Below are 18,625 nucleotides of genomic sequence, written 5' to 3' on the forward strand. Positions count from 1 at the left end.
ACAGATCACCATAATAGGCATGGGTGTTGGTGTTGGCAACCCCTGTGACAAACTCTCAGAATAGAAGATCTGCACATTTAGAATTATTGGTATACCATTTTAGGATGGGTTGTATATTATTTTGCAAACTTTAACTTTTTACTTGTTTGTGATAGTATAACCGTACAGATTTTGATTGAGAGGAAGCTGTGTGCCTCCACTGAAAGACTGCTTCTATTGTACTTTTTGCCATGAGGTGAAACACAACTTTATGGCAAATACAACAGGACTAAGTGGGTTGTGACAACACACCACTGATCAAGGCTACAAGACTGATCTGTTTTAGTATGAAAACCTACAACCAAGGCAGTAGCCTAACATGTATTGTGAAAATCATGAGCTAAATCCAACACACACTTAACGGTGTTATTATTAAATTGTAAATTAAAGTAAATTGGTGCTGAATAACAGATGTTTACTGTTACCAAACACAATGGTTCTCATTTTCTCGACCTGAGAAGGATGAATGGCTGAATAGACCCGCCAGGATTTGGACCTTTGACTAGGAGGTCGAACACAGGACCCTAGAGTAGACGCATTATTCCGCTAAGCCACAAGACCCGGCTTATGCCTTAGACTGGTCTGCCTTTGACTGAAAATACCAATGTCTTTAATATTTTTTAACAAAAGAAAGTGAGCCTTTAATAAGCTGTAACTAAACATGCACAGACTGTGAAACTGACAGATCACTTCTTAGAATTCTATAAGCTGCTCTCCCTCCTTACTTTGCTACACTCTCTGTTCACTATCTTTTTACTTGATATTTTGCTTCTTCTTCAGCCCCCTCCTTTAACACACGGAGTACAGCTTATCTTTGATGAATAGCATTTATGTATTTTTAATATACATTGTAGTCCCTAAATGGTTCAAATTACTATGGTATGTATACTGCTTCTACATATTTTCTAACCAAGGAGGCATTACGATATGCCCCATCCACTATAATTCATTTGCCTAACTCTCAAGATAAAAGTTTTGAAATTTAAAAAAAAAAGAATTCAAGAGGCTGTCATACTTTGCATCAAACAGTGCTGGGGCAGTGAAGAATAAATGCTGGCATTAATCAATGTATATGTGCATCCATTATCCTTGTTAAGTATAGTCAATACTATATATGGAGGAAGGTCTTATTAAGTTTACAACTCTGTACCCTAATGCTCGTCTTAGGATTTGTGCTGGCGAATTCAATATGAAGCTGAACCCCTTCCATAATTGCTAATACAATATCTAATCTGGCCAGGAAGCATGTAATGTTTCAATAGCAGACTTTCCAATTCACCATCCTTCAAAAGAAGCTAATCATCTATTAAAATGACTAGCCAATATTGGTTAAGTTTGTCTGAAAGGACACAGCAAGATGAATAGTCCTGCAGGCCAGACTTCTAGGACTTGTACACAGTCTTGTTCCAATGATTATATATTGTTTTGGGATTTGATTGCCAAATTTCAATAATTGTTCCTTATTACAAGTGGATAGCAGTGACCAGTGGCCTCTATATGTAACTATAAACATAAAAATAGAGCAGCCAGTAAGAGAGGTCCTTCTGTTCAAGTGGGATTATCTGTGTAGGCTTGGAATACAAGATGGGGTGGTACAAAAATACAATTAAAAAGAGGGTTGATACTTGCAGACAAATCTGTCAACTAAGAGGGAACTGGGAAGTAAAACTGAGGGCAAGAGCAATTCTGAATGGTTTTATCAGTCTTCTCAATTCTTAAAACATACCGTTTGTAAAATGCAAAAGAGTCCTTAATCAAGACCCGAGTTGCCCTGAATCTCTGAGCAGGTTTAAAAAAAAGAAAACAAACTTCATTATATTAAAGCGAAATTAGAATTATAAAAATTGTTAAGTCATGAATGAGGTTATTAATCATTGGGATTTAAGTAACTTTTTGTGTCTGCAAAACGACTGTACTTCAGCAAATTCTATATTAATAAACTGTATTATTCCTGAAGAGCATTGGGTGGCCCATGTGAATAATCTCTTATGGATTGCTTCATTTGCAGGCTCCCTCTGTAGCATGTACTAAGGCCCACTCTTTAGCAGAATTGTTCTCTCTAGTGGGAATTGGGCAGTCCAATTAGTGAAATAAAGCTAGGCTGCCAGCTGTGGCAATTTATCTTCTATCAAAATAAAATGAAATATTTGATTGTTAGCTATTACTGGATGTACGTTAGAAGTTGTAAACCATTGTTCTTAAAGTATATGGCTAACAAGGAATGTCAATGTAAATCTTTTTATTAATATGAACTATTTAGAGGTTTTAATAGGCCATGACAGTATTTTATGTTCTTTAAAAAAAATGTGTAGTTAATTCTCTGATTGCATAATTGTTTTATGGACATCTTTGTCCTAATAACCTTTTTTGACTGACTTAAGGACCACCACTTAGAAAATTGCTAATACTTTTGAGCTAAAATAGATTTCTTTTTACAACTCCTTTATGAATGCTAGGAGGAAAACTATCGAACCACAGCAAACTTTTTGTTGATGCGTTTTTAGGACAAAATAACACCTTCCTGCGCAAAAAAAAAAAACAAGGTCAATGGCAGAAACCCCAAACTCTGGATACCTTTAGAATCCCGAACAAAGGGAGCAGGGAGAGATGCACAATTGAGCTGGATATCTTTTGCAGAAAACAGGTTATGAAGCATTAAGCACACACTGCCACAAAAATATAATAAAAAGTCTCAGCATGTTGGGAGGTGGACAGTGATGTTGTCATCTAAATCTATCAACTGACTAGTTATTCTTATTTGGGTTTAATTAAAAATAAAGAAGAGCAAGAAATGTTACTTTTTAAAACCATATTCTCATTTACTTCAAATAATATTTTAATAAGAAAACCATATTAGAAAGAGTGTTCCAGGAATCATGCATGCATTCATGGGGAGATAATCTACTATTTATGGATCTCGGAGGCAATCCCATGACAGAGAAGCAGAAATATTCACACCATAAGTTCAAAGGAGCCTCCCACAGTCCATGGTGGCTCCTGAACAGTCTGTTACCTGTAATCAGTCACACTCAAACGTAGTTGAATTTGCTTTCTTGGTGTATTTTGTAAATATGGAAAGGGATTGATTGACATTGGATCTGTGAGTAGCCACAACAATGTATGCATTCAATAGAGAGAAATCAATTACAGTATATGCTCACCTCCTTCTGTTCAACTTGAAGAGCAGCCTTTAAAATATCTCTTAATTGGGTTAGCTGCTTTCTTTCCTCATCTTGTACTTGCTTAATCTAAGTTGAAAAAGAAAGAAATGTGTAAAATACATTTAAATTGTATGCAACTGAATTTGTATTCTGCATTCAAGCCCGGCTATATGCAGGGCGTCTGTGTTTCATTGTGGCAAGCCTTTTACTGGGAGTCATGGGAATTTCACTTATTGAATTACATACAAGAAATGCATTGCAGGTAACTTGATGTGAAAAATTGCAGCACTGCCGATAGCAGAGGGCAGAATATTTGGGGAGTATGTGACAACTGACATGAAGTTTCTACTACTTTACTGGTTCCATGGAAGGTGACTGGTTGATAGGCTGTTTTGCTGGAAGACAGCAACGTAGAGGGTTTGGGGACAGCAACTGCTTGCCATTACGGCAGATACTGGAAAAAAGGATAAAAATAACTGAACTGCTGAAGGATGCCTAAAACACTGGCATCTATAACCTCTGGAGCAGGAGATGGAGTGGCTATTGCATTTGGCAAGTTGCTTAAGTGTGATTAAGTGTAAATCCCACATATTACCTCCCAAGCATTAGCAGTCCAATTCAGCTATTACTTTCAGTCAATATACAACTGGTTGTTGAATCGTTTGGTTGGACTATTGCCCATTGCTCGTTGAGTGATTTTTAGATCTTTGTGAGATCAGCCATGCTTCAAGCAAATGTAACATCTCCACTGTGTAATTTAAATATCAACTATGGTAATTCTAAACATCAGCTCCCCCAGAGACTGATTAACGTGCTTCAACTTTGTGAAGCATATTAAGATTAATTATGAAGTAAAGGTGGCATACACCACTTCACTGCCTATCAACTCCCAATATTACTGAGCATTGCAAATATGGCAGCAATCACATTGGATTGGATAAATCACTGCACAGTCCTCTGTGATACATGTACTGAACGGCACACCCCACGCACACTAAAAGGAGAAACCACTGTTAAGACAAAGGAAGCCGTCTGCCAACACTGATCCAACCTCTTTTAGAAAACGTCATAGCCCTCAGTCTAATCTTGAATGGCAGTCAAGATGTATTCAATCCCATTGATGCAGGTCGTAAATGGGGGCTACTGACAGTTTTAGCATCATGAACATAACATACTAAGAGCTCTAAAAACAGTAAACGGTTTTACTACTACCTAAACATTTTTCAATTGTGACTTAATGAAGATGCAAAAGGGCTGGAACAAAAATAAAAAATACCTCTCGTACAGTGCAAAGGGTTGTAAAAATCAAATCTAAAATTGACAGCAAGGTCAATTCTAGAACTACTGCTTTGTATTATATGACCCCCTTACGGTTTCAATGAGTCTCATTAAGGACACTTCAAGAAACTCCAAAGTTTACAACAATCAATTACCAACTGTGGATTTAATAGCCAAAAGGTCTGGCTGGAGTGGGGTACCCCCTCTCGTCACACATTCATCAACTGGCATACCGGCAGAATGAACAAATTCATCTCCTTATAACCAGCTGTCCTCTGTGACCATCACAGGAATAAAAGAAACCGGGATCTTTGATGCCCTGACGATTGCCGCTGACCATTTTCTGGTGGTACTAGTGAGGGTAGAAACACGTTGGCCTTAATGGGATGATTTGGTCATTATATCAAACTATCATCCAACCACATTTTTAACTATACTGGAGGTACCTATTTTTAAAGGGAAATCCTTGGGTTTACCTCAAAGTATTTTTTATTAGTATTTCTGGGTCTAACCTTTAACCTGTGTCATGCATTAAGAACTCCCTCATTCATAAGTTGAGTTCGCCTTGTTGGTATCATCCTTCTATGGTGGGATGAGGAAGCTGATGATAAAACATGCCACAAAATGTGGGTGATGCATCTTGATCCAGTATAACTGATGCACTTTTCTACCCGTTGAGATTCGAACCCCTACTATTCTCCTTTCGGGGGAGCATCCTTACTGCCATCACATATAGTGTGTGCACCTAGTTTGAGTTTGGAGGGTAGGCGATGGTAGCACCTCCATCTATCTATGTGTTTGACTTGTTTTATCCATCAACCCTACACTGGAGTTCAGTGATTGCACGGAGGAGATGTACATGCAGGTGCGCAGGTGTACATGGTTCAGACTATTTGCTACCCTGCTGGGCAGCAGGTCTGAGAGTCCCCCAGGTCAACAATGACCCTCTGATATTACAGCTTGGGTGGTCACACGGGCTGCGTGTCATGATGCACAACCAATTCAAACATGGTCGCGTTCACATAAGGATTCAGCTGTTTGCATTGTTAGAAATCAGGGATGTGCAGTTCTAACTCAGATTTAGATTCTGCTGTAGCTAGTGTCCTCTATATAGTGGTATAAGAATATGTTGGCTATGGGGGGTACCATGCTTCGCTGGGTCTCCTTCCCTTGTTTGGACCCTGATTGCACCAGAATCTACTTGAAGTTAAGGGTAGGATTGCTAGGTGGTGTGGACTATTCGGGATGAGAAGGTCCTACTGTTGTGTTGAAGGTCATTCCGAGATTTGGTGGCAATGTATGAAAAAGAGCGCCCTCCTGAGTTGCTCCTGCCGTTGCTGAGTATTTGTCCGAGGAGGAGTGAGGTGGAGTGCAGTTGCCTCGTGGATTGGTGAAAGTTGAAGTGGTGGTTGAGGTAGACAGGTCCGATGTGGTGGAGAGCTTTGTATGTGTGAGCGAGCAGTTTGAATTGGCATCACTTCTGGATTGGTATCCAGTGTAGCTCCTGGAGGTGGGGCGCAATGTCTGCGTTGTGGGAGATGTTGAGAATGAGCCTGGCAGCATTCTGGGTGGTCGGGAGTCTTTGAAAGAGTTGATTTGTTATGTTGGTGTAGAGTGCGTTGCCATAGTACAATCTACTGGTGATGAGGACCTGGGTGACCATGCATCTGGTGTCTGTGGGGATTTACTGGAATATTTTGCAAAGCATGCGTTGGATGGAGAAGTAGGAAGTGATAGCGTTCACTTGTTTGGCCACTGTGAGTCTGTCGTCCACAATGATACCAAGGGTTTGGCGTGTTCAGTGGGGGTGGGCTTGGTTCTCAGGTCTGCAGATCACACGAAGAAATCCCATGGGGAACTCTTGTTGCCAAAGATGAGGAGGTCAGTTTTATCTGTGTTGAGATTTATGCAGTTGTTTCACCCAGTTTGCCTAGTTGGACATGCAGGTGTTGAAGTTTGTCCTGGTGGTGGTGGTGTTGTCTGTGAGGAAGAGTATGAGCAGGGTGTCGTCTACATAGAGTACACAGTTGATTCGTTGGAATGCTATGACATGGGAGAGTGGTCTCATGTAGACTTTGAAGTGGATAGGGCTTAGTGATGATCCTTGAGGGACTTCGCCTATATGGTTCTTGGGTTCGAAGATGTAGGACAGGAGCCTGATTTGCTGGGTCTGGCCTAAGAGAAAGGAGGCCTGCATCTCAGAGCAGGACCATGTATTCCAGAGTTGTAGTCTTTGTGATGAGGGTGCTGTGGGAGACGGTATCAAATGCTGCAGAGAAGTTACTTAGCATGAGTGTGGCTTTTCTCCTTTGTCCGTGATGATACAGATGTTGTCAGTGGCTGTAATGAGAGGTTTCCGTGCTGTGGTTATTGCAAAATCCAGAGTGCAAGATGTGTAGTAGCTAGTGCTAATTGAGATGGTTGGAGAGTTGTTTGTTGATAGCTTTCTTCCACTACTTTGGATAGGAAGGTCAGAAATCAGATAGGTATGTAGTTGCTGAATTCCGTTGGATCTGCCATGATTTTTCTACCAGTTGTCAAGGAAGGTTCTACTTTGGATGGAGGTATTGATGATAGTGGTTTGGTGGGAGCTGATCAGAGTTCTTCCTAGGTTGAAGATATGGTGGGAGAAGAGATCGGTGGGGGCCCTGGAGTGGATTGTTCATATGATTTCAGCAGTGTCTTCTGGTGTGAGGGGTTTCCAGTTTGTGATCTGGTGGTCCAATTTGGTGGTGGTGGGCAGCAGGTTGATGAGTTCTTGTGTCCTGCATTGGGGGTCAAAGTTGCTATAGATGCTGAGGATTTTATTGAGGAAGAAATTGGAAAGGTTGTAGCAGAGATCTTGCAAAGGTGTTATTTAAGTGCACTAGCAAAGAAACTAGACTGCAAATGGGTGAGAGCAGTATGCATATCCACAAGTGGCCACCAACAGGGAAATTCCGCACCAAGGGAAAAATCTGCAGGACATGATAATCTCTGTGGCCCAGTCCACTCTACAGTAGGGGAAGGGAGAAGTAGTTCAAGGCCTGAGACAGGAAATAATGGACTTAAGGAAGCCAAACTACATCTAGAAAAACGGTCCACAAACAACAGTACTTTCCCGCCTCCCCGCTCCTAGCCGGATCTCAGTTGCAAAGCCGCTCCTGCACCCCGCCCTTCTCTAGCCCCACCTTCCGACCAGCACTCCCATCCAGAAGCTACTTAATGGCAGCAAAGGCAAGCTCATTTGCACTTGGACTGCACCCACTGCCACAGACCCTGGTCCAACTGACTGCAGCATCTCTACAGCCTCCATCATGTGTGCACTTAACACCAGACTAAACCTTCCATGCCTCACCTCGCTCCATGGTAGGACCTTACTCATGCACTCAATGCCATTTCACCTGCACCAGCACGTGTTCCCCATGTGCTTCGCTTGCCTCACTCCATCTGGCATGCATGCTTATCAACACAAGATCTCTCAGCAAACATGCTACTGAGATCTGGGACACCATTCAGACGCACTCTTTCTTCTTGACAGAAACCTGGCTAAACCCCACATTGGCACCCACCATTGCCACAATCATTCCACTGGGCTACAAGGTCTCCCGCCAGGACAGACCGAACAAGCAAACCAGGAGAAGAACTCGCTGTTATCCACAAGGACCTACACCACCTACATCAACGAGGACACAACCTTCATGGAATACATGCACTTCCGATTTAAGACCGGCAGCCACACCTCCATCAAAGGCACACTAGCCGACCGACCTACTGGACCACGTGCCACCTTCCGCAGTCTAGTTACAGACTTCATCGCCCTGTCACCATCAGCTGCATTTTACTCTGTGACTTCAACTTCCAATATCACATCTGGGCGTTTGGTGAGAATCAATCCAGGGATGACTTCAACTTGAGTCAAGACCAGTAGACGGAAGTTCATCAGTGTGGGACACAACCACCCCACATGGGTCAACAATCTCTCCTCCCTACACCAACTCCAGCACTTCAGGTCCCTTCCGCTTCATATCTTCGCCAAGTGCACTGGGGTCTAGTGCCATTGATAGAGAGTTTTCAGGAGTGATTCCCTGCCCTCTGCATGGAAGGCAATGTTGTTTGCTCACTCCATTATTTCTTCCCATTGTTCCTGAACAAGAGCTATACTCCGTTCCTTCACCCAGAATGGCTAAAAAGTAGCATAGTGTATCCCCCGTGCAGTACAAAAGATATTTTTCAAAGGGTGGGCGGGGGTCTAATATAATCGTGTTTCACTCCTGGGGTAGAAGCCAGTGTCAAAGCTGTAGGTAGTAGAAGTGTTCCCCCTCCAGGAGTGCAAATTTCCTTCGTAACTCTTCAGAGGTTTGAAAGGTGCTTGGTCCCTAAACATCCGGCACCCTTCTTCTAACAACTTCTGGTAGTGGTTTCTGTCTTTCCATGTGGAAACTCAGGATTACCATCCCCTCCCCAATAGGAGGATGAAGGGCAATTGAAAGGAAGTGAGGCTGCCTCCTCACTGCCATACTATCACGTATTTCTAGCGTGGCACTTGTGATCGGAGAAAGATGGAGTGTGTTGGTCCGGTGTGTTTGTAGTTGCCCAGGAAACTTTCAGAGGTGTTCAAGCCATTGTGTTATCTATCATACACCACCTCTTACTCGTTGCCCGCCATGTCCAGTGTATGAGGTACCATAAGTGGGCCACTGCATAATAGTTGGCAATGTCTGGGATACTCAATCTCCCAAGACGCAAGCACAGAGAGCATTGTTTTCTAGCCAGATTCTCCCTTTTGCTCGCCAATATAAATGGACTGCAGATCACCTGTAAATCTGCAATGTAGTGTTTGGGTATTCTGAGTGGTAAGGTCTGGAATATGTAAAGACGCTTGGGAAAAATGTACATCTTGTACGGCACAACTTCAGGTTTTAGTGCTGTTATGTCTTTTTTTGGTCATCACTTACATCAGACCTTTTCCCAATGTTCCAATATGGGTTTCCTGTTTCTTTTTTCCCCTTCAGTGTTCATTACGGCTTCTGGCTGATCCAATGTGGCATTCTTGTTCCATGCCTCTAGAATGTTCTAGGTCTCTGAGTTGGTTTATCACTTCAGATATTAGGATCTGCCTCAGCCTTCTGAGTCTTCACATTGGTCTTGGCACCACTTGTGGCTTATGGCTTTATTCAAGGAGTACATGAGCTAGTGTCAGAGGACTCAGCCACTAGAATTAAATTGTCCCTTACAGTCTCTTCTGCTCTTTGGGACAGTGTTTTCGATGAGTCTGAAGCATCTGCCACTTGACTCCCAGGTTGTTCATATTAGTGCACTGAGAATTCCAAGCTGCAGGTTTGGTGAGGGTTCAGCTCCTATATTGTCATGGTCCTTAGACCACTCTGCAACCCGTTCACCCATGTGGTGTTGCACTGCCATAATAGGTGTGGGTTTCACTGTAGCTATGGTACATCCTCTAATAAAGTCAGTACCTTGCCAAGTTGGGATCATGGTATAGTTGGGGGCACACTTCTGCTGACCATAACAGCCATTCGATGTCAGGACCAGAGGTGATGATTATGCATAACTTTCTTCTTTTATTTCACTCCAGCAGCTTGCAGAACTAAAGAAAACTACATTTCCCAAGAGCAGAGAGAAATCAAACTGCAACCAATCAGTATGCATTGGAGGTATGACAGCTTCCTGTATTCTCTATTTTATCGCAGCTCCAGCAGCAGATAAGCACTATGTTTTGATCATAATGAGCTTTGTATTGCCTTAACAGAATTTCTGTGTTTCTTTAATTACTTAAATTGCCTCTTTTCTCGGATCTCTGATTGCAATAGGATCGCTTTCCGATTCCCTGCGCAGTGGTTCACAAGCGCGGGGTTATGCTTCGGAACTGCGGTCTTCTGGGCTACAGATGGCTCCCGCCCCCTTGCAGGGCTTCGTCGAGCCTCAGAAGAACACTGTTTTTTCTCTCAACTCCACAAGTGTGTAGCATAGGCTTCTTCCTCTGCCTCCCGGTGCAGGTGGTGTCTCTTTATTTCAACAAACGCAGGCCCTGGCCTTAGGAGCCTGAAGCGTGACACCCCGAACAGGGGTCTGTATTTGTTAATTAACCTATTTATGGGTGCTGCCAAGCGCCAATGTTGCGTGTTTCCTGCAAGGCCCATTGTCGATTTCCGTATGGTAACCTAGTTGTGCAGGTTGTAGGCGGCATTTTGTTTTGCACACACTACTAAATAACATTTTTTGCTTTGTGCCACATTGTATTTTCACAAAGAACCTGCATACGTTTTCGTGTTCTGCTCTTTTCCTGGGAATTAGTCTGAACACCATAGACAAGGTCAAACACAATGCCCCTTATTGTTCTTTCGGGTCAGACACTAGCACCTGGACATTCCATGAGAATGCAGCTGCTGTTTGTGAGCAAACATGTCTTGTAATATAACCGAGGGCAGTAGCTCTAATAGACACACATTATGCTAAGGTACTGAGGCAAGAATACTGCAACAGTTATGATGCAGAAGGTAAACACCCATTATCACAAATCTTTCTTCCCGCATACCATCACTCCGCATACAATTATTACGAAACTACCATGACTCTGCAATGCCATTAGAACGCATGGCATTCCATTTTATATGCTTTTACCACGCATACATTTACAACAAAATTTGTTGTAAATGCATGAATGGTAAAAGCATGGTTTTTTTTATATGATAGGATAAAGTAAGTATGGGTATAGGTGTATATGTTTTGGAGTTCTGAGGTATATGTTTTGGGGTGATTGGCTATTTTAAGGGTTCAGGGCTAGGTTTGGGTTTTGGAGTATAGGGGTATTTTTAGGGTTCAGGGATAGTTTTGGGTTTTGGGGTACTGGGGTATTTTTAGGGTTCAGGGATAAGTTTGGGGGAATGGGTATTTTTATGGTTCAGGGATAGGTTTAGGTTTTGGGATACAGGGTTATTTTTTAGGGTTCAGGGCTAGGTTTGGGTTTTGGGGTACAGGGGTATTTTTAGGGTACAGGGATAGGTTTGGGTTTTGGGGTACAGGGGTATTTTTAGGGTTCAGGGATAGGTTTGGGTTTTGTGGTACAGGGATATTTTTAGGGTTCAGGGATAGGTTTGGGTTTTGGTGTGAAGGTTTATTGAGGGTTTAGAGGGTATAAAAGTTTTGGGGTACAGGGGCATTTTTAGGGTGGGGTTTGGGGTACAGGGGCATTTTTAGGGTTCAGGGATAGGTTTAGGTTTTGGGGTACAGGGGTATTTTTAGGGTTCAGGGCTAGGTTTGGGTTTTGGGGTACAGGGGTTTCTAGGGTTCAGGGATAGGTTTGGGGGTACAGGGTCTTTTTAGGGTTCAGGGATAGGTTTGGGGTGCAGGGTGTATATTTAGGGTCAGGATGGGTTAGTGTTTAAGGGTGCTGGGGTATTTTAAAGAGTAAGGGTGGGATAGGATTATGGGGTGCAGGGGTATTTAAAGGGACCAGGGTGGGATTCGTTTTTAGGGTGTGACAGATAATTTTTTTTTTAAAAATCTATAAAAAAATATTATATATATATATATATATATATATATATATATATACACATATATATTTATATATATATATATATATATACACATATATATTTATATATTTTTTTTTCTTGGATTCTCCTTGCTTCGGCCCTCCCAGCAGAAGTCACGGCACAGCAAGCAGGTAGGATTATACAAAAGTTTCTTTATTCACACACCATGTCCAAAATAACGTGCATTAAATCGGATGGCCTACGCGTTTCTGCAACAGCTTGCCTTCCACTGGACCATGATTTATATATAACAACACAAATTGTCCAGTAGCAGCGGGAGCAATGTTCAGCAGGTGCCTGCATCGAGACCGGGACAATGTCTCGCAAATATTCCATACAAGAAAAAGATGTAGCGGCACACTTCTTGGATGTTAAACAGTTATTTATTTATCAAACGTGACAAAAAAGCTCCTACGTGTTTCGAACCGTAGTTCCTGCTCACGGCAGTGTTTGTCATTAGTCCCTCTTTAGTTTTCTTATTTATACCATTACACTCGATGATTCATTGTGTTGCATGCTGGATCATGTAGTTTTTCAAGTGTTAATTCTGTTTAATGAGCATTTGTATGCTCTTACATGGAGATTATTGTAGGACAGCTGGGTGTGCATATGTTACTACACTCCGTGCGTTTTAACTCACCACATTTGTTATTGTTGCACTGAATGTTCACTATTTTCACTACCATCAGAAATCAGCTATCAGAAGGCGGTTCATAGATATGCGTGGACCTGATCCAATACTATTAACTGACTGTGTGGCAATTAGTCTCGATGATCAAGGGACTAGCTTAATTCTAGGGTGCCATTTATATTGGATGAGGAGGCCTCGCCCACTAGTTATGGCATGCTTCTTCATCGGCAACATCGTCCCCTCCTGGTATTATGATACTACCAGGGTGGCCTCAACCTCTTTGAGAGGGAGTTCTTAATAAAGCAGACTGGACAAGACAGGAACCAAATAATATAAAATACCTTTAGGTAAATCCAGGATAATTCCTTTATTTATGGGTATCCAAGGTATAGCTAAAACCAACTTTAGGGGATATTATGCAGGTATAATGAACAGCATATCACAATGATCAACATCTTTCTGCCCGCATATATGCCAGTATGCATCATGGGCATTCGTCAGGGCCAAATAGGGAGGAGATTCCTATCTATATTCCTGATACCTATTTAGTAGGGAAGAAAGAATTGTCAAATTGAGAGTCCTGCTTTGACAACCCAGGTAATATTTGTCCATGAAATAAGGATAAAAAAATAAGCATTACTACATCTCAATTCGTTAGACTGTATTGATTAGGCACTCAGGTAATTGATCACATGCACAGACAAACTTATGGCAAACGCGCAGCATACTTGTGACACTGCACTGCAAAAAAGAGAGGCTCTTGTGTAGGGTGGTTGCATGCTTAAACCTAATAGAATAAGCTGCTTACCCTAAATCTGGGGAACTAGATCACCGTGGTCTGGAGGGAGGAGTTATGAAGGTATCCTCTGTAGTCACACAGTATATACTTTCATGAGAAGACAATACATTCAAACTCTTTAACTAAGACCTATGTATTAAAAAACATGTACTCTTAGGGGGTTTTCATCCACAGTAAAGTTGTTTTGTGATTGTCTAATTGCTATTGGTCTTAGTCATGTCGTGTAAATATCTCTAAAGGTATTGTTCATCATTATAATAAATGTTAAGGAAGACAAGCTGTTAGTAGGATGGCAATCACATAAAAGTCAGAGTACACACACAGTCAATCACCCCTGTAGCTCACTTGTATTGGAATAATTATCTTATAGTTACAAGTGTGTTCAAAAACATTGGTGACAGTGGGGATATCCGCACTCACACATCACTTCGGAGTGTTCATTCAATATTGTCAATAGAGGCATCTGTCTAAATGCCATATAGCAGAAAAGGATCCATCAGCAACGCGAATACACAAGAAACCTACTCTGTCAAGAGAAATACTGGCAAAGAACCTAACTTGCCTCCATCTTCCAGCTGTTCATGGCCAGAATAGTAAGCAGGCATCGTTAAATGGCACCCGCCGTCATCAAATCTATGTGAGCCACAAATACTGTTGTATGGTGTTTTAGTATCAGAGCAAAATTTTACGATTCATGCCCTATTATAGGTACAATTCACATTTCCCTTATATAGGCATAGCAATCATAACCTTATTTAAACATAGCCCATGCAGTCCAAATACAGGCATGGCTACTTCCACCCGTTCCAAAAAGCCACAATGATTTCTTGGAAAAATCGGCTTAAGCAGTCCGGGACATCCCCTTGCTTGAACATTGATTTTTCCAAGAACTCATGTAGTTTTCAAAGAACTACCATTCCCTAGGGGTTCTCACAACTAGGCACCTTCAAGGTATAAATATGCCTACACTTGCCCTAGCAAAGACACAGTGGTTCGGAGCAGCTCGACTATCTACTTGCCCGACGCAGCTCACTACAGCAAGTGCCGAAGGAAGCCGACCCTCCAGCTGATTAACTGATAGAGAGGCTGCATTTCTCTCGCTGAGAATCCAGCTCCCCTCGCGGGGTGTAGGGAAATCGAGTCCCATGGCAGAGATACCAGACCTCCTTCATTCTAAAACCAAGGTACGGAGCTGATTAGACCCTAAGAGAAATCTTGGATAGATTCTTGGCAAAGAAACTAAACCTATGCTACACCACACTTCTTCCCTCGTACTACACTTAAGTTAGGTACATTGGGGTAGGCATATTTTAGAAGCACCAGTTGAGTACTTTTAGCCTTTGTTATTTATGTATGTATTTATCTATGGTTTAGAAATCATACAATGCTTTTACAGTATTATTTTACAATACTCTTCTCGCTTTATGCATTATACTTTACAGCTTGTCTTACGATTGTAATAGTTCACTTTACTTGTATGAGAAAGAAGACTGTTCAAAAAATCCCTGTTATTGAAAACACCCATCTCTCTATTTCTCTGCACCTCTGATGGAACGAAGCATGCACGATTGAATGAGTAAAATATCTATCGATTGTTTCCACGACTCTGAAGATACGTTTATTCTTGGGGAAACAAAGTTGTCATGTTAATGCGGTTGTCAGAAACTAATCCCTTCTTGTGAATTCGAGAAAGTTTCTAGTGAACTTTAAACTAGCTGGCACTCACAATGAAGTTTAATATATTCGATAGAGACCTAGTAGACCTCAGTCCTAAGTCTAATCTATAGGATATATTATTCCAATGCGCAGAGCCTATTGGGAATATAGAAACTACACTACAATATGTTGGCAGGTTTCATAGGAAATGTAGCTCCCTGAACAGGCGCATCACAGCTTAACGGGTCAGATTCGCCTGCAAGCTCACGGGATGTACCGGAAAATTGATCCCCTCTTTTTTTTTTATTAAAGGTAACAACATTGGTGACAAGCTATGATTTTAGAAAGTATGTGAAGTGTATTTAACCCCTCCGCTGCGCTGAACGTTCCCGCTGGTGCGGAACGTTGTATTGCGCCTTATTGCGCCGGCGGGGCTGCAACGTTCAACGGACGTGCGCAGCACTACAAAGGTAGTGCACACGACGTCCATTGAACGTGGCCAGCACTGAAGGAGTTAAGGTACTATGGTAAACGTATGAGGTTGGTACGGAGGTGGGTTAACACATTATACAGCCAGTCCCCCTCTGACATTCCTGTTCACCCTCAAATCATCAGTCTTCATGTATTGTAATCGGAGCATGAATGATGTAAGATACCCTAGCCAAAACACATCATCTTACATGAGGTTTGCCCTGGGAATTGATATCAACTAGCGCAGCTTAGACAAAGCACAGCTTTTAGCAGTGAAAAGAATATGTACATTCCTTAATATTAGTTTCCAAAAATTGTTAAACAATATGGGAGGACCAGATTTAACAGTAATCTGCTCTGTCATACCAACGTTGACGTACAACATGCTAGTATTCAAGGATTGTCTAGCTACTAGGTTGGATAAGGCCCAATGCCGGTACTAGACCTTCATTACAGTTGCGAGACGCAACTTGATCATTTCAAAATAGACTTGAAGTCCACCTATACAAGCAATTGATCATGGCAAAAGCTAGGTTTCTAGTCTATTCCGTCAAGCCTAAGGCATTAAGTGAACTGATATTGCTGGGCAGGCAGGATAAAAAAGCTCCAATGGGTGACCTACGCAAGTGACTCAATTGGATCTTTGGATTCACAGAATATTGTGGGCCCTAAATCTGCCTCCAAAACTTTGAAGTGCGCAAAAGCAAAACTCTTACTGATAATTGGCTTGACTTGGTACTGAGGGCCCATTCAGACCTGTGTGCAACCTTATATCAAATCTATTGGGAGGACACCATACCTATCCAGCCCTCTGAGTCTCGCTCAGAAAAAAAGACCTGATAAGGCTGAGGTGTGGAATAATACCATTAAGGGCAGATATTAGTATGGGCGCTTGGAACTGTCTGTCGCCTTCAACGGCAGCCTCACTCTAAACAAAAGTCGTTCTCGGACACAGCGTGCCTCTGCAGTGGTTTGAATGTTTTAAGGTACTTTCGGCTAAAACCAATATTTCTTCATTTAAGTTTAAGGTAGTGTAAAACAGTGATAAAAATTAAAACTGATAAAAATGTGTTTGAGTGTAATGTACAGTTAACATCTAGGTTTTTCAAGTTTTTTAATGGTACTTACAAGACAATTAATAAGAGTGATTCCTTTGGAAAATACTGTGTTTCCTTGTTGCTAAAATGATCATATCACTCTTTTAGTATTTTTTATGAAAAGTGCCATTGCTATTTTTACTATCGCACACTGCACTTTATTAAAGATACTTTAGAAAGATTCTGTCTTTTTATCTCGCTTTTAGATATTTATGCACTCTATCAATATCTTTTACAAAGTCGTTCAGTCGTTGTAAGTTCTTACTAAATGCACTTTAGATAGCTATTACTGTGTAGCAGTGGGTTATTAAAATGTTCCTTAGAGAAAGTAGCTTAGGAACTCATTTATCATAGATGCAACACCTGCATTGTGGTACTACATTACAGTTAGTCTGCATGACGATACAAAATAGCAGAATTATGTCTCTTTTACAATGAAACTAAATCCTGTTTTTATACAGGTTTGGTAAATTGTTATGATTTTAAATAACTGAAAACAATAAAATGCACTTACCCACAAATAAAGGTATTATACTGGGTTGCTTTTTTAGATTATCTAGATCCCATCTTGTACAGTCAGCTTTATTAAGACCTCCCTCTCAAACAAGATGAGCCCGCCCTGGTAATTTCATCTTACCAGGGTGTGATGAGGTTGCGATGATGAAGCATACCACAACTAGGGAGTGAGGCCTCATCATCCAATATAATTGGCACTCTAAAATTGAGGTTGTTTTCCCTGCGACTGTTAGAGTTAATCCATTAAGGTCCTTTGAGGAAATGTCTGATCAGGATTTTGAGTAGTCCTCTATCTTTGGGCATTGCACCTTGATCTGTTTATTTCAAAGACCTATCAAAACAGGGTACATCAGGTGTTTCATCAAAGTCTTCAAACCGGCTATGAATCCTCAGAATGTGGGGCATACACTTGATATGCCATATGGTTTACAACCTCATAAAATAACATAAGTATTTATAAAGCGCACGTTCACCCGTAGGCATCTTGACGCTGAATAACAGATGTTTATTGTCACCCAACTCAATGGTACTAATTTTATTGACTGTATGTTTAATATGACAGGGTGCACACCTTCCTGTTTAACAGTTCATTTTTACAGTATACTTATAGGCAATGTTTTGCATGCAGACTGGCAATGTGCCCTGCCCCATTTTTTCAGTCGCACAAGAAATTAAGGATGTGTTCCACAAATGTAATTGCAAATTAAATACTCCGTTTTGATCCATTGTTATGCTTTTATATCCTTATTTTATTCGCAATTTTCTCTTAGCTTTTTCCATTAACATAAAAGGCTGTGTGTAACCCCATTTTTTCAAATGCTATATATATACCTCAAGCCTTTTTCTGTAGCACGTGGGAATACGCAATTCATCCTAGACAGCTGAGATCTCTTAAACCCAATGCATTTCGGGCTAGATAGGCCTACATCAGAGGTAGCTACAAATCCAAATTCAATTTTATCAACCTCAGACGGATGAAAGGCTGAGTGGACCTGCCAGGATTTTAACTTGTGACCATGGGGTCGAACAAAGGCCCCTGCAGTGGACGCATTAGTCCACTGAGCCACCAGACCCGTGAATCAGTTATGGTAGACTCTTTCTCCTGGAGGCCATAGGTTTTGTCATCAACAACGGGAAGTCCAGGACTTTGCTCTGTAAGACAATTTAATTTGTGGAGTTTGCTATAGGCTCTGTGCAGGCATAATTCAGTCTTCCCAGTAAAAAAGAGGGCCAAGATCAGACAGGAGTTGAGACACTTCCAGCCATATCCAAAATCCTTCTCCGACAGTTTGCAAGGATAGTGGGGGTTAGACCTGTCTGCCCTTTGGGTAGTCCCTCCTAATTAGTTATTTATTTTGTCCCCTTTTTGCCCCTCAAACCTTGTTATCTTTTAATGTCCACTGGATTTTTTTGTGGTATTGACCTAGGGGTTAGATGCT

At 41.5% G+C, this 18,625-nt stretch overlaps 1 protein-coding gene across 2 annotated transcripts in view; it reads right to left on the bottom strand.

Moving 5' to 3' along the window:
- The window catches only part of ASAP2 (ArfGAP with SH3 domain, ankyrin repeat and PH domain 2), a 1,186,778-nt gene that overhangs the window by 785,768 nt on the left and 382,385 nt on the right, over positions 1-18,625 (bottom strand). For both annotated transcript variants that reach the window (XM_086926365.1, XM_086926364.1), the window contains exon 9: positions 3,201-3,287. In XM_086926365.1, the coding sequence (XP_086782491.1) occupies positions 3,201-3,287 (87 nt within the window). The remainder of the gene's footprint in view (positions 1-3,200; positions 3,288-18,625) is intronic.

This window comes from Lissotriton vulgaris, chromosome 6 (assembly GCF_964263255.1).
Source record: "Lissotriton vulgaris chromosome 6, aLisVul1.2, whole genome shotgun sequence".
NCBI classification, from domain to species: Eukaryota; Metazoa; Chordata; class Amphibia; order Caudata; family Salamandridae; genus Lissotriton; species Lissotriton vulgaris.